At 36.5% G+C, this 16,203-nt stretch overlaps 2 protein-coding genes across 26 annotated transcripts in view; one reads left to right on the forward strand and one right to left on the reverse strand.

The window, feature by feature from the left end:
- Positions 1-15: 15 nt before the first annotated feature.
- Positions 16-13,441, reverse strand: LOC105834588 (serine-arginine protein 55). 20 transcript variants are annotated; one of them, XM_012677189.3, is made up of 12 exons: positions 13,315-13,441; positions 10,338-10,464; positions 9,246-9,316; positions 6,943-7,038; positions 6,319-6,342; positions 6,112-6,168; positions 5,843-5,912; positions 2,184-2,257; positions 1,808-2,026; positions 1,315-1,440; positions 843-965; positions 16-729 (listed from the first exon to the last, which is right to left on the reverse strand). In XM_012677189.3, exons 2-12 carry the CDS (start codon positions 10,461-10,463, stop codon positions 588-590), a joined length of 1,128 nt encoding a protein of 375 aa, XP_012532643.1. In that variant the 5' UTR covers position 10,464; positions 13,315-13,441; the 3' UTR covers positions 16-587. The 20 variants fall into 20 exon arrangements, with proteins under 20 accessions (XP_012532643.1, XP_028048901.1, XP_012532642.1 ...); XM_028193100.2 differs by lacking the exon at positions 10,338-10,464 and adding an exon at positions 10,500-10,623 and having other exon boundaries at positions 13,315-13,440; XM_012677188.3 differs by lacking the exon at positions 13,315-13,441 and adding an exon at positions 11,587-11,729.
- The window catches only part of LOC105834585 (chromatin-remodeling ATPase INO80), a 17,741-nt gene continuing 13,334 nt past the window's right edge, over positions 11,797-16,203 (forward strand). For 2 of the 6 annotated variants that reach the window (XM_012677175.3, XM_012677178.3), the window contains exons 1-9: positions 13,048-13,238; positions 13,868-14,027; positions 14,147-14,226; positions 14,299-14,510; positions 14,596-14,769; positions 14,920-15,216; positions 15,288-15,446; positions 15,513-15,682; positions 15,889-16,105. In XM_012677175.3, coding sequence (XP_012532629.2) covers positions 13,894-14,027; positions 14,147-14,226; positions 14,299-14,510; positions 14,596-14,769; positions 14,920-15,216; positions 15,288-15,446; positions 15,513-15,682; positions 15,889-16,105 — 1,443 coding nt within the window. In that variant the 5' untranslated portion in view covers positions 13,048-13,238; positions 13,868-13,893. The other 4 variants (XM_012677176.3, XM_036291847.1, XM_012677177.3 and 1 more) reach the window with 4 other exon arrangements.

Raw genomic sequence — 16,203 nt, forward strand, 5'->3', positions numbered from 1 at the left:
TATAAAACATCAATGTGCATTGACATGAACTTTTATTGACAGTTGAAATATCTCTTTTACCACTAAATTTAATACACATCACATACTTTCTTATTGTAATGTAACCGTTAGGAATATATACAAAAAGCCATTATAAGGGAACTCGTATTATACGACGGCAATACATTGAAAATTTGTAGTCTCAGAGGTATGAGTAAAGAATACTTATCTAAACGCGCGAATTGTTCAAGTCGATTGATGTGTATCGCTAAACCTAATCTGATCTAAGAAAAAGTAGTAATAAAAAAATGAAAGAATAAGACATGCCTAACCTGATTAAAAAAATTAAATCTTAAGCTATCTCAAATTAACAATAATGCTGGACTCTGTAAAAGAAACCTTGATCGCGTTTTATATTCCAAATTAAATGTTAAGGTGACGATAAAGCTTCGATACAATGGTTGTATAGGTTCAAAACCTCATTATTACAATTAATTATCAGAAGTATGAGATATTTATTTTCAAATGTGATTTAATATAAAAATGGTGAAAGAAGAAAAAAAAGGAAAGTAAAAAGTTTAGTAGTTCGCGGATTTTTTTATCTCTGTTTAGTCGGCTTTTTGTTTGCTGCTTTCCGGCGATTTGTCACCATTCATTGGTGAACGAGAGCGGCTACGGCTCTTGCTGTGTTTGCTTCCTGATCGAGATCGGGATCTGTCACCTCTGGAACGCTCGCGGCTCGACCTATCCCTGAAAGGAGGAATGTTTAGGACGTTTACTATTTGTGTCACTGTTTGAGAAACTTTCGATTTTCTTGCGCCAATTATGTATCGATTAAAGAAAAGGCCAGCGAGAGGACTCACTTTGAGGGAGACTTGGCTTTGGATTTGGACTGCGACCTGGACTTTGACCTCTCAGCCTTGGACCTAGAACGAGATCTGGATTTGGACTTTGACTTAGATTTCGACTTTGAGCGGTCTCTTGATCTGCAAAATTATATAGTTCAAAATGAAAGGAGTACGAAAGTAGAAAAAATTGACTAAATACAAAGAAACTCGTTTTCTTTTCTTTTTTTTTCGTTTCCAAGCGCGCGCACGGTAAATAGGTGAACGCGTATAAAGCGTGAGATTAAGCGTGAGAGCTCAAGGCACGTAGCCAGCCCAAAAACAATGCCAATAATAAATGGGAATGAGAGTGTACACTGAGTGTGACCGTCTAACTGCGCAAGAAAAAAATAAAATAAATGAAATAAATATACATAATAACGAATAGAAGAATAAACAGCTGACCGATGGAACAAACGTGGACGTAAAACAATCTTATAAACACACTTACTTGGATTTTGAGCGTGAACGACTACGCTCGGGAGATTTGGATTTAGACTTGGACTTGGATTTTGAGTGTGCCCTCGATTTGGAACGGGTGCTACGACGGCTATGGCTACGGGAGCTGCGACGGCTTCTGCATTACAGAAAACAGCGATAAGATGTATTTTATTTTGTCAAATCCATCGCAAAACAATTTTGTTATGCGATAAATTTAGCAACACATTTTCAACATAAGAATAAAAATTTGATCTTTATAACCAACTAAAATAGAAACAAATTTATAATCAATTTATAAAAAATTAAATTATAATATAAATTATTATAATTTTAAAAAATGTCATGACACACACACACAACACACACACACACACACTCGTGTGTGTAAAATTCAAAATGGATAAACTGATCTTTGTTTAAATAGATTGTCTAACTACAAGCAATTGTATCAGACAAATCTAAATAATAGAAAACATAACAGGCGTATGTCGCCCCGACAGTACCTTGATCGGGATCGAGAACGACGATTATACCTTGAGCGAGAGCGCGACCGACGACGTGATCGAGATCGAGATCGGGAGCGCGACCTCGAACTAGAGGATCTTGAACGACGGCCGCGTCTCTTGTCTTCAATGAGTCTGATCCTACGGCCGTTCAACTCTGTATCATCCAATTTATCGATAGCGTTCTTCAAGTCTGAGTATGTCGCAAATTCGACAACTCTGTAAAATCGTAAATGTGGATCGTTAGACCAACGTAATAACATGAGAAGAGATCTTTATAAATAATTTTGCAGCAATCTCTCTTCAAGTGTTTCTTTTATTATCAATATAAGAACTTTACAATTATATTATTTTCATAATTAACAATATTACTTACCCTTCGTTTCTACGTTGTTTATGAGCATCAGCATACGTCACTTCTCCAGCCTGTCTCATGTAATCCTTCAAATCCTGAACATCACACAAGAACCAGAATTAATATGTTTCCCTATACTAATTTGTGTAAGTATGCGTATAGATTTAGAATTAGTTGGAATTTACTATACTGTGTTCTTAGTCTGATGTATCACGCAGGTTAAAATATATCCTGTGCACTCATACGTTATATTCTATTTAGATTTCTTTCCTTGAGGCAGGTAACCTGGATCTACTAAGACTAGAGAAAGAGATAAGCATAGCATGGCATCTACATCTGTTCGCGTCTTCAGTGTTGAGAATAAAATTACCAATTGCGTGCTCGAATTTAGTATCTGCTTATCGACACAACCTTTCTTTTTATGCAATTCAATCTTCAAGACAAGCGTAATTATAATTATAGATATAGTACATACAACTCCATCCTGCAGAAAATGTGGTACTTCTTATGTAATAATATTTATATAAGTCAATAATATTTTTAAATATAATATATTGTATCTATCACAATATTTTTAGAGGAACAGTATACTCCCATTTCTGCAAAACGGCTCACAATATAATTACAGTAATAAATGCAGAATTTCTGTAAAATATTTATAACACTGTGACAAAAAATCTGACAACATCTGTGACAAAAAAATATTGATATATAAATGCAATTAATATTTTTAATGTTTTCAGTAATATAAATTTTTTAAAGAATGTGTTACAACAAATGAATCGCTATAAAGCAAAATAAAATAAAATTTAATATATATACATACATATGTCCAGTAAGAGTTTTGAAAGCTATTTGAATATATTCTGCCTCGCAATAGGCAAAGCAAGTTTGGAGAACACATAAAGAAATATAAGGTAAAAAAGATAAAAGTTATATTAATTTTTTGCTAAAGATAAAAGCAAATTTGTCGAGAATTCTTCCTTCGTATGATATTTTTGTAGATCTTTTCTCTTAATGTTGCAAAATCTGTACATCTACGAAGACGATGTCTCTTCTGTATTATCAATTCTCTTTCCGTTTCGTTGTTTCTTCCACACGTGATCTAATGCTTCAGTCTTTCTTCGTAATGGATATCAGCAAATGAAGATGGATATTGTCTAGTGGTCCGTTTGCGTTCATTCATCACTGGGAGATGTGCTTATATGTATCTCTCTAACTCTGTCTCTCTCTGTGTGTGTGGGAACCAGGTACGGCTTTAGTGTTGTGAAGGTACTGGGTAGACAGTAGATGTACCAATATGTCCATAGTTTTACATGGTAAATACGAGAGAGCGCAGACGTCTCCATATCTGCGGGAATACTACATGATGGCGGCCTTTCTGAGATCCATGTTAGTGTCTTTCAAGGTCCAAGCGTAAGTGTTTCCATGTAAAAAGGAAAAAAAAAGAAAAAACCGTCTAGGCATGCCATTGCCAAACATATTTTTTCCGACGCTGGATGAATTTCCTCTGAAATATTCCTCGCTTGCTATACTCAAAATATATAATATAATGCAAATTGTTTTGCATAAAGAAAAGTTGGCCTTTCGCTATTCGAATGGAGAATTCCAATAAAACAAATACGTGGCGATAGAAAGTATTTATCATTAAGACTAAAGAAACCTACAAAATTATTATCAAGTATATAAAGATACAAAAGCGATTTGTCGAGTAACAAGCAGATCTCGTAATTTCGAGCACACGAATTTCAGCATATCACTAGTGGTTCCCTATCTCCGGTATCGCATTTAGTTGCGTGTGCACAGCTCCAAACTTCGTAAAACGTCTCAACGATGTACGTTGAGCTATAGTGCACAGTAATATTGAGTAATGAGGTGTCTAGAGATAGATATATATAATAATTATATATATAGTATACATATACGAACAAAACCACGTTCAAGAGTGTGTAGTTATAATAGATATATGTGTATATCTAAGAGTACACTCGGTTAAGGTGACGCATTTACCTTGGGCCCAGGCACCACCTTGCTTACGGACAGAGAGAAAGGCCAGACACACGGCGCTCGGTCGGGTCGAACGGATCTGTGTGGCGCAGTCGCGGGTGGTTCGGGTTTCGGCCCGCGTATGCCCTCATGGGTGTGGCCGTTGCCTGACTTACTAGATGGCTAGGTTGCGTGGCGTACCAGTAGCAATGACAGTCACAGTGGAGTGGTAGATGTGATGATGGTGGTTGTAATGATGGTCGATGGTGAAGGTACTGAATTATGACCATGTCGGTTTATAGTAATAGGAGAAGAGTTGTGATATATATTGATTGGTGGAGGCTGTTTACGTAAGTAAATGTTTGTTTCCCAGACGGATAGGAAGTAGATAGCGACGGTTGGATCTCTTTCTTTGTTTCCCCCAGTGATCACGATGAAGAGGATCGCAGTACGTACAATAACCCTATCACTGGGATTTCACCGGGATTCACCACGTATTACTGCGCGCGAGTAGTAGTATGATGGTAGATAGGTGGTAGTAGGTGTACATCCCAGTGCCACGCGGCTCTCTCTGTCACCCTGGACACCTCAGAAACCAACCTGGTGCCACTTGACCTCAAGGCGGGCCCATCGCGTGCATCGTCATCTCTATCATCGCACATCATCAGTCTATTGGCCCTATCGGTCGCCCCTCCTCGGCGAAGAGGACATGGCTCTTCGGAAAGAACATCAATTTTATTTTGTTTTTCTCAAACTGTTGGCCGTAACGTAAATGAAATAATAAATTGAAAAAGTAACGTCGAACAATCGAGATTCGATCGAGAGAATATTTTCAAATAACCAATCATCGGAAAAGTGCAACGACAGATATAGAAAAAATATAGACTTTTATAGATTATATATAATATATAAATATACACAATGTAAATTGATCAAGTAAGACTTGGTCCACGTGTGCAGTCTTCGTTTTGATTCATCAGTATGACTTTGGGGGGGGGGGGGGGAGAGGGGGTTTAAAAGCATCTATTTGCGTCCTGGTATTTCCCACATATCGTTTGCATTTATCTGTATCGCTCAGTCTCAGGCTGTCATCTCCATCCACCGTTGCTTCGTTTCTTCCGCTTTACAGCTCTTCACGTCCATGGCGTCCGCTGAATATATTTGTCCAATAGTATCTGGCTGCGTTCATTTCGGGCCACGTTGTTACTCCGAGTTCCTGTCCTTGTGTGGTAATATGCCATGCGTTTCTTGCATCTCGCACGTGTCAATTCTGATATTTCTTTCGTCCTCCATACAGATTTTTCGTTTCTCTCATTTTTTCCTTTTTTCGTGGAAAATGTCTTTTGCACATACAAAAATTTTATTGTAATTTTTGCCATAGACTTACTTGATCAAAATCTTACATCTTTTTACATTCCAAAATAGGGCTCTTTTCTGAGTAAATAAACGTAAAATGAGACGAAAGACAATTGAAGAACAAAAGAAAGAAATGCTATGTATCGACACGCGTGGAATTTGATAGAAACTGACTGCGGCAAAACTTAGAGACTCGGAGTAATATATAAATATATAAATTCGAAAAACCCATATAAAGCAGTGCAATGTTTTTTTCTCTGGAATCGCGAATGGTTATCAAACGAACAAAGCAGTGGTAAAAATGCAAGAAAGAGAAAAGCAGGATCCAAGTCACTTACCTGCCAGCTGACGCGGCTCGACAAATTCTCCACGGTGAGGCGATACTCGGTACGTGTCGGTGGTCCATATCTACAATGGGAAAAATACCGGCTATTATCTACATGTATATCTAAAACAAGCAGGTTTGTCTTGGACCTGACTTTATATTAATGTAGCGAATGAAAATATGGTATAAAACGCAATAATGATATAATTCAAGACATTTGCAACATTAAAGTTTGTGTAAGTTAAGTTGTAATCGTTAGAGCGTAACATTGGATGTATGTACCTGGGCAATGATTGCTTGTAGCTAGATGCAGTCCTCGTGTTTCTGTTCACACTATCTCTGCAAAAAGGGATGTCATGTGAACAGAAATAACGGATCGTCGGTTAAACCTTCAGCAAATAACTACAGATCTGCACTCATTGCTCAGGCACACAATCAATCACCTGTTCCAATCGAATCAAATCTATTCAAAATGCAGCAATAGCGTACCTGTCGTGCCGCATATCGTCTCGGCTGTAACAAACACAATACCATACATCTATTAGTCGCCAATTACATCGGTTCATTTCGTTCAACTACCAGCAATAAACATAATGTCTGGGAGGGTATCGCTAGGCGTTATCTTGCTATCACTTTTTTGTCGCGGTAAAAACTTTCGACAATTCGACGTACTCAAGAGAGCAGTCAAATCCAAGACAACCAATTCAGATAAGACTTCGATTTTTAATTGAACGTACTTTTTTATGCGCAAAGACAAGAAAAGTTTAAAAAACGCGTAGTTTATTCGTCTCTACGCCCTCTCTACGCTAGAGCTTATCAATATCCAAGATTACGTTCTTCCCTGTGCGGACGATGTGCGAAATCGGATCACATGATATTAAAAAAAAAAAAAATAAATAAATAAATAAATAAATAAAACAAAATCCCGCGAGAAACACAAAAAGAAATCTAACAAAAACTAAATAAAAAAAAATTTTTTATTAAAAAAATTAAATAAATAAAAAATAAATTCAAGAATCGTTTGGATTTCGCACATCCCGAGCCGATTGCCTGCAGGGGAGGAGGGGATAATGATCGCTCTGATAAAATAAAAAAAAGGATAGCGTGTCTTACGCAGATCGCCTCGAGTCCCCATAACCACCACGGGAGTCACCATAGCGCCACTGGTCACTACCCCTAGGTGTCCCCCGGGCCCTCTCTACAGTAATTCTGTAACAAGACACATTGGATATGCTTACTTGTCTCTCCAGGAGCGTGAGCGTCCGTAGCCACGGTCGCCTCGCCTCCCTGAAACACCCCGTGCTATCTCCACCGCCACTCTGAAACACACCCAACAAAACCCCGCCTAAGTCCACGACTAATTCTTACTCTCTAAAGCTGCTTCCTTCCTTCCTTCCTTCCTTCCTTTTTCCTTTTCCATTCCTCAGCCTCCTTTCTCCGCGAAATCTGTTCAAATATCATCTGTCCCTCTCTCTCAGTACCTCTATCGTCCGGTTTCGTCTAGGGCGCTGTCCCCTCTACCTTTCTTTTTCCCCTACCTCTACCTCTCGCTTTCATTCTCTCTCTCTCTCTCTCTCTCTCTCTCTCTCTCTCTCTCTCTCTCTCTCTCTCTCTCTCTCTCATGACTCGTTCTCGTTCTTTATATAGTTTAAATTGCCTTCCTTACATGATGCTACTTATCATCGAATTAATTTTTTTTTCACCACATCCATCAGCTTTTTCATAATTATATCCGTGATCCTAATACATCAAAATTTTCTTTCTTACTACGCTCTCTTAAGGCTTTTCTTTCTTTTTTTGCCTGATGCGGTGCATTATATAGGATCACATGATGAATTTATGAAAAAGCATATGTGCCAAATTTTTGGCAAAAAAGAAGCAATATAACATTTCTCCAGACGAAGATTTATTATTGTAATGACTTTCTACTCGGGGAATTGATGGAAGTAGTTCAAAATGGCGGTAAGTCATTTAAGACACTTTATCTCGGTAAATGTCCAATCATTAATTTGGAGGACAGACGCCGTTTACTATAGATGCAAAATTAAAGGCATTAACGGAACGCCCGTTGAAGGTAAACAGATAATTATTGTGCACTGTACATTTGTTTTTAATCAAATAGAAGCAACAGCGAATAATATTACTGGTACAGGTTGAAATACAATGTGATTAGAGAGCGTTAAGATACTGCCACCGCATAAGACTGCATTTTGACAGCTATTATAATATTTATTCTATAATAAACACTACTATTATTTACTGCGTGTAGAAGCTACTAATATTATTGACACACTTACATAAATTCCCAAAAGAAAAACAGAAAGACAAAAGCACATGGAAATGAAATTTTCCAGAGAAAATGGACTGTTGCATAATGCATAAGAAAATTAATTAATCAAAATTTTGTATTTTCCTCCCTGGAAATGAAGATGTTTGATTAGTTAATTTTCTCATGCATTACGCAAAAATCAAGTGCTCCCGCTCTTCTTATTGTGAATATATAAATTAGAAAAAAATTTTCACTGTTATACAAATGCTATTGCTTCTCACATATTAATCTAATCACAAATGACGCAACAAGAACAAGATAAAATGTTTACCTAAGATAGCAAGATATTTGTTGATCTAGAAGAATCTGAATCATAAATAACTCGCAGGTAACATATACTTTTTTAAAGAGCATTTCTAATGATTCACTTTTAAGGATCATAAAAGATTCAATTCCCTAAAGTTAAAAATTAATTATCAATAAAATTGAATTCAGGACTGAATAATTTTAGAATTAATTATTTCAGCGTATTTAATCAGAAAAAAATATGTAAATCTAAAGTTGTTTATGGTAATATAATCGATAATGTAATCGAATAAATATTGCATCAGTGATATTTATCACCCATACTATAAATAAACTACTACAAATTAGCTATTTTGTGATCAAACAAATAATTTTTACCAATTTCAATAAGAGCTAAATGTTAGCTTACTTTATTGTTTATATTTAAGGAATATAAATAATAGAATGTGTTCCCAAGATTATCATACAATGAATAGATGTATTATTTAATATTATAAAGACTTTTAGGAAGGAATTATATCTGTTATGTGACATTAGTTAATTTCGATAATACAAATTTAACTCACCCTTAGTGTTAGCATAATAAATTAAAATTTGCTTAGTTTAAACAGAGAACCCCCAGTACCAATAATATTATAATTAAGTTCAAACATTAATGTAATTACAATAACAATCCATATACCAAATGGATTATTATAGAAACTATTTAGTCATGCAAACATGCTACCTATACCATTCCGCCTAATATATATATATATATATATATATATATATATATATATATATATATAATCGCCTAGTACATATATTTTTCATACATTATATAAAATAGTTGTATTACCTTTCTCCTAAAAGTTCCTTTCCATTTAATTCGTACACGGCATCGTCAGCGTCTCTGTAGTCGTCGAATTCCTACAAAAAGAAAGAAAAGTTGCGTTATTATCTATAAATAATATGTAATTGTGTTTATTTTAATATTGCTTGCATGCAATAATATTGCTTCTATCACATATGTATTATTATTTATTTATATTATGCAATATGTAATATGCATTAACTAAAAAAGCTTTTGCAACGCCAAGTTATAAATATATCACTGCATTATTCAGCAACTGTAAAAAATGAACATAAGTGTAAAATCAACTATCACAAATATGTGACAGATATTGTTGCCACATTTATAATGTAATAATAAGATTTTATTTATAATTGTCTAAAACTTTAATATATAAGTTTTTGTTTCCTGCAAAAGTTTTAGAGTAGAATATATCATTTGATACACTCTTTCAAATAATCCTATAACTATATAAAAGTGCATAATCTGGATTATTGTAAGTGCTTATAAAATTTAAAATTATTGATATAAATAATTAATTGGTAATACATGGCCCATTATAATATGGTTTAGTTTCCCCGGTTATACACAACTTACAAAGCTTTTGCAGAATATTCGATGATAAGCAGCACACAGCTCCACTAAACCGCCACAGTACCAATGTGCTCAGGGCTCAGGTCAGGTCAACTCGGATTATTGAGATGCATTTGTAATTTAACACTCTGCAGCTAACCCACTTTGGTCCAAATCATGAATAAAGATATGATAAACTATTATCTTTTAAAAATAAATTTTATTTTTTGTTTATTCAAAAATATATCGCTGTATCAATAATTGCAATACTAAGTATGAATAGTCTTTATTATAAAACAATGACAAGTGATATTGAGTCAATGTAATGGTGACAAAATATGCTATATATTGTTTAGTTAAATAAACTTATAAATAAACATTTCTGACTGCATTTTATAGAATAATCTCTGATTAACTCGCTACAAACTCTTGCCATTGAACAATGACGGGCCAAAGAATGTTACAGGACCAAATTGAGCGATACAAAGTGTTAATTGTATTTACAGCTTGGATACAGATACTTACAACAAAGCCATAACCATTCTTGATGAGAACATCACGGAATCGACCGTAGCCTCTGAAAAATCTCTCAAGGTCTCTTTCCCTGGTGCCGTATGGAAGCCCACCGACATAGACTCTTGTCCCTACCATACTGTAAAAAAAACAATTGAACCACATTAGACTTACCACAAAGGCAAATCCATTCTTCATAGCGACCTCCTTGATTCTACCATATTTCCGGAAGAACTTCTCTAGGTCGCGCTCTCTCACCCGGTACGTTAATCCACCAACGAATACTCGAGTGCTCATTCTTAAAGGAAAATATAAAAACACCTTACATAACAGGCTACCTGCAGAACCTGCCGTTTAATCACATGACAACATAAAATAATCGTTATTTTTCAAGAGTCTAACCGTAAGGTGGTTGAAAGCAAACTTTAAATATTTGTAAATAAACATAATGGTGTTTCTATAATTGTTCTTTCAAGGCATATTCAAATTAACAAAAATTAAAATTAACCTTAATATCGGACTGATCAATAATTTTTATTATGCGATTAAATACATGTATTTTTTACACTACTACTTTATCAATGCATTAACGTATAAGAAGCAAATCGTTAATAATTCTCGATATTTCTTTAACGAGGTGCTCGCATGCTTCACAAAATGAAGATACCGGAAGTTTTCCGAAAACTACGTCTCGCCGTTTCACGCCGTGAAACGATCGAAAAAATGCACGAAATTTTGTTTCTACGTATAAACAACTCGAGGGGGAAAAAGGAAGCGGCAAGCGAAGAAAAAATAATTTTACTGCATCACGACGGCGCGTCAAAATTTCTAGAAACTTCTGCCGATCTCTCGGACGCCACGCTCGCTGAATCGGCGCACGATCGATACGGACCGACGGCGCCGTCGGTTAATTGCGCCGCGAGCGATACCTCGAGTCGGAGTAATGGCCGCGAAAGAAGGATGCGTATTTTCGGCGTGGCCGACGCGGGCGTAAACAAAGATACGCGACGCTCGACTACGTACTCTGCTCGGATCGAGGCGGATTTTCTCATTCTATCGCGAAACGCGTCGTCGCCCCGTAATTTTGCCGAGCGAGAACGAAAGCTGGTAAGAGAGCGTGGTCGCACGATCGCCCCGCGTTACATCACGCTAACGCGGAGCAGCGATAGGCCACCTCGCGTTCCGTAGCTCGCACTTTTTTTTTCCCTCGAGAACGCAGGTATCGGGGATTATCGAACGGAGCGAATACGCCCGTACTCACCTGAACGTTCAGCCTACGAGAAACCCCCTAAATGAGCCTTGTCTATATTTCTGCGTACGATGCGTAATCAGCGAGACTGAGAGAGATACTGAAACTGAACAAGCGCTTCGCACGACGAAGCCGCCTCGTAGCAACAACGGAAACAAACCGGGGTTCACACGACGGCGCGCAGGGCCCAGCCTCGATACCAGACCGGCCAGACGCAGCGGCCCCACCTCCCCGGCTCCCCCTTCTCTTCCTCACTAGCAGCGTGACGGCAGAGGAAGAAAGAATTCGTTTGACGTCGTGCTCCGGCGGTACAAAGCTTTCTCGCTAGAACACGGGAATGCGGCGTATGGATCGCGGGAATACGCGCAGGTATACGTTCTGTAAAATAACTGGAAAGAGAGAAATGGAATTGTTTCGTCGAATGAGTTCCTCCCCACCCTTCCGCACCGAGGACCGCTCGCTTGTAACATAGAGTTTATCTGGCCCAATCGATCGACGTGATTCGACTCGATAAAACCAAAGGAACCTTACAAAAGCTTTGTAATAAAGTCGAAATGACTTAACGACGTTTATCAGTGAAGTAGGTTATTCTGGCGGTCAAGCACAGGCATTTCCGGTGCGGGTTCGAGGCTAAGACGCATGTTCCGCGCATGAACGGAAGCGTGACTCGCGTAGTTGTGCGATTCGAACTCGGCGAATTTCTTGGGAACGCAACTACTCGGTAGGAACAAGTATCGTTGGAGAAGGAACATTCTTCTCAAATTATTTCGAGGTACGAATTTCGCGGAATTGTAAACCGCATCTGGAGCGAGTGCAGAATAAACGCGATACGCGCATTTCATGCAACTTATAATACCTGAGGTAAATTCATGTTTACTACAAAATCATCAATCTACAGAAAAAAATCCTCGTCTGCCATTTTGCGAATAAAATTTTGCTGCGTCATTGCACCTTTGCGCAATGACGAATATACATTCTATGAAAATATACAATAATATATTAATATAATTTATCTGTACGATATTGCGTATATATCAATTTATATTTTACAAGAGTCGTTTGGAGGCTGAAAAGCAACACGCACAAACAAGACAAAAAATCTTTGTATTTGCTTTTGACAATAAAAATCGGCACAAGATCCATGCCTTTCCGTATCGTTTCGAGAGTCGAACTCATGAAAATTACATGAAAATCTCCTTTACAAAGAATCGCTAGTATTTCGCGTTATAAAGTTTCTAAAGTCGCGCGTTTCTGGGACGGCGTTGGATCGCGTGTCCGCACAAGACAATCGTTCGTTTCGGCATATACTAGAAAAAGGCTCGAGATCTGGGCCATAATTCGAAATTGTACGGTGCGTAAGTGGACGCAAGACGGGACGAGAGGAAAACCGAGAGACGAGACCCGCCATCCGCCGCCAGGAACTGCGCGCACGGGCGCGAGCAGCGCCACCAACTGAAAACAAAAATGGTAGCGAGCAATATGCCCTATCCCTGCCCCGCTTTAATGGCACGCCAAATGTCTGCGTTCTCTAGGCTTCCTTCTACCATGTATTCCCCTCCGACCCATGTATCTGATTTCGCTGTGAACAGAGGAAATTGCATTCCGGTAGTAGGCTCGATTGCGCGTGCGAGATAAGCGGGGCCGCTTTATAACCAAAACATAAGGTGAAAGCAAAAGCCGTTGGCGAGATATTTATCCGAATTATAACCGCACCAGCTCCTGATACGACGTGTCACTTGCCTTATATAATAAAATTAGCCGCGCACGATCCCGCATGCCAGTTCCACGCCCGTAATATGCGTCGTCCGTCGCTAGAAACACGACACTTCCCGAAGCGTAGCAACAGCTCAGCTGAAGGAATCGGTCTCTTCGTGGTTTGCTATCGAGAACACACACGTTTTCCTTTTTTTCGCTCTGATAGATCTCATTGATATTGCTCGTGTCCTCGTGTAACAATCGTTTCCGTTACTTTCGTCACTGCCTGCGTCACTGCTTTTCAATAATTTTCATTGGGCTTGTATATTTTGGGAGAGGACTTGCATTATGTTGCTGAAACTTGTATATTTCTTATATATATGTATATATATATATATATATATATATATATATATATATATATATATATATGTTCACTACTTAGTAAATTAGTCAAGTACTTTTGATTTAAAAACATTACGAAAGATTTATCTTTGCATGTTGCTGAAGATTTTTAATAGATTTGTATCACTAGTTTTATATAAAGTTGTTTTATCATTAAATTATAAATATCTTATTGTTTTATTCATCATTACAGATTATCAGATTTCTCATAGACGGGTAATGTCTGATAGAGCTAACGCAATGAAGTTGGAAGCTGAGATAGCTGCACCTTTGCATCTGCAGAGACTGGAACGCAGCTTGAATGTAAAACCTTTCTTAAAACAGATGAACGATCTCTTTCAAGAACAAGCTAGGTACTAATATATTTATCATTTGCAAAATTCTTGCCATTCTAATTTATAATACATTAACAATATATTATAAATTAATACTACGTGTAATTATATAAATATTCTGTTTTTTTGCTTTTTAGTGAAGATGACAAGTCTGTCTCATCAGAATCTTCTGATGGTTCGGATGCTTATCTTGATAATGTACCCACTCGAAAAGAAGGTTGATATAAATTACCAATTTTTTATTTAAATAGCTTGAGTAATGTTTTTTTACAAAATTTTTTTTTTTTAGAAGCAAGAATCAATAAGCTGAGGCTATACAATATGTCTAGTGTAGGAGAAGAAAGACGCTGGTTGCAAGATATACTTTTAAGTGATTCCTCTGATAGTTCTGCATCAGGCTCTGACACAGATAGTCAGATTACGGAAGAAGACTTTCAAGAGATGCTAAAGTTTCACATATTACGGAAAAAATATCAAGGTCGTTTTTATCAGAAACCAGAAGTAAGGACAATAGTTTAAAATATATAGATATATACAATACAAACGTTTAACACTTCTAAATATTATAAAAAATTGTTATTTTCAGAATATACAATATCAATATTACAGTGCGGGTTTATTGTCAAATTATGATAGATTTTTAGAACATCAAAAGTTGATTGTGGGAAATAAAAAGAAGAAAGAAAAAAAACCAGATAAAAAAATCATGAAAATCAAGAAAGAAAAAGTTAATCGTCACTGTACATCTGAGGAATATCATGTATGTATTAAATTTTATGTTAAACATGTGGGACAGTCTGTGCACGCGCGCGCGCGTGTGTGTGTGTGTACGCATGTAATTACATATATGTATATATATTTATATTAACACTTATGCTTTACATTTTAAAATAAAATGTTATATTTTTAGAAAGGAGAATTTCCAGAGGGAGAATGGGATAAAGCAATTCCTAAGGAAGAAGAGTTAGACGAATCTGAATTAGAAGCTATTATGCGTCATCAACCTCGAGGTAGAGGTAGAAAAAAACATAATACCAAGAGTGTTGAAGTGATGACGATGAGAAGAAGGAAAATCTGGATTATGATGTCTAAAAAGGAATTAGGAAAAGTACAAAGGGCCAAAACCAATAATCATAAGGAAATGCTAATAAGTTGTAAGAAAGTAGCGCAGCATTGTATAAAATATTGGAGGCAGAAAGCTATGCAAGTGAGTGTAAATTAATACTTTAAGTAAACTAATTTACGTGATCATACATATTATTTATCTCTATGATTCAGTCGCAGAAAAATATGAAAGAAACTATCTGGCGGGCAAAACGGTTGACAAGAGAAATGCAGTCTTATTGGAAGCGTTACGATCGAGTCGAACGGGAGACTAGGAGAAGATTAGAAAAGGAAGCTGAAGAACAACGCAAAATGGATGTAGAACTTATTGAAGTAAGAATATTTTAGAATGTGTAAAAAGGTTTAATTTTTTTTGTTTTTATATTGCTCTGATTTTAGGCCAAACGTCAACAAAGGAAATTAAATTTCCTCATTACTCAAACAGAATTGTATGCTCATTTTATGTCGCGAAAAATAGATAAAGCATCGGCAGAAGAACAGTTAAGAATCTTAAATCAATTAGATGAAGAAAAGAATCCCAGACTTATTGGAATTGACGATTATGATAGGTATTTGAATTAAATATATTCTTAATTTATTCTTAATAATTCTATTTTTACACACACACACACACGCACACACACATACGCGCGCGCATATGTCCTAACGTAATTACTTTAATGGCTGTTGAACGTGATTGACAATAGCTAGTCTTAATGATAATAATTTTGAGTCTCATTTTAATTATAAAAATATATGTTTATTAAATGTGTAGTGAAATTATGAAACAAAAAGCAAAGAAAAATGCTACTGAAGCGTTTAATAATGAAAAGGCCAGGACTAAGCAATTTGATACAGCTGCTGCATCTCAAGAATTACGTCTTAGTGACACACCTGAGAATCTAGAGCATCCACAACCTTCAATTTTTAAGGGAAATCTGAAAGGTTATCAATTAAAAGGAATGAATTGGTTGGCAAATTTGTACGATCAGGTTTGTAAAAAAAATATATATATACATATTTTATTAAAATTATAAAATAAAATATGTTGCTAGAATTATAAAGTAATATTATATAAATTATTTTTTAC

Source organism: Monomorium pharaonis, chromosome 9, assembly GCF_013373865.1.
Source record: "Monomorium pharaonis isolate MP-MQ-018 chromosome 9, ASM1337386v2, whole genome shotgun sequence".
NCBI lineage: Eukaryota > Metazoa > Arthropoda > Insecta > Hymenoptera > Formicidae > Monomorium > Monomorium pharaonis.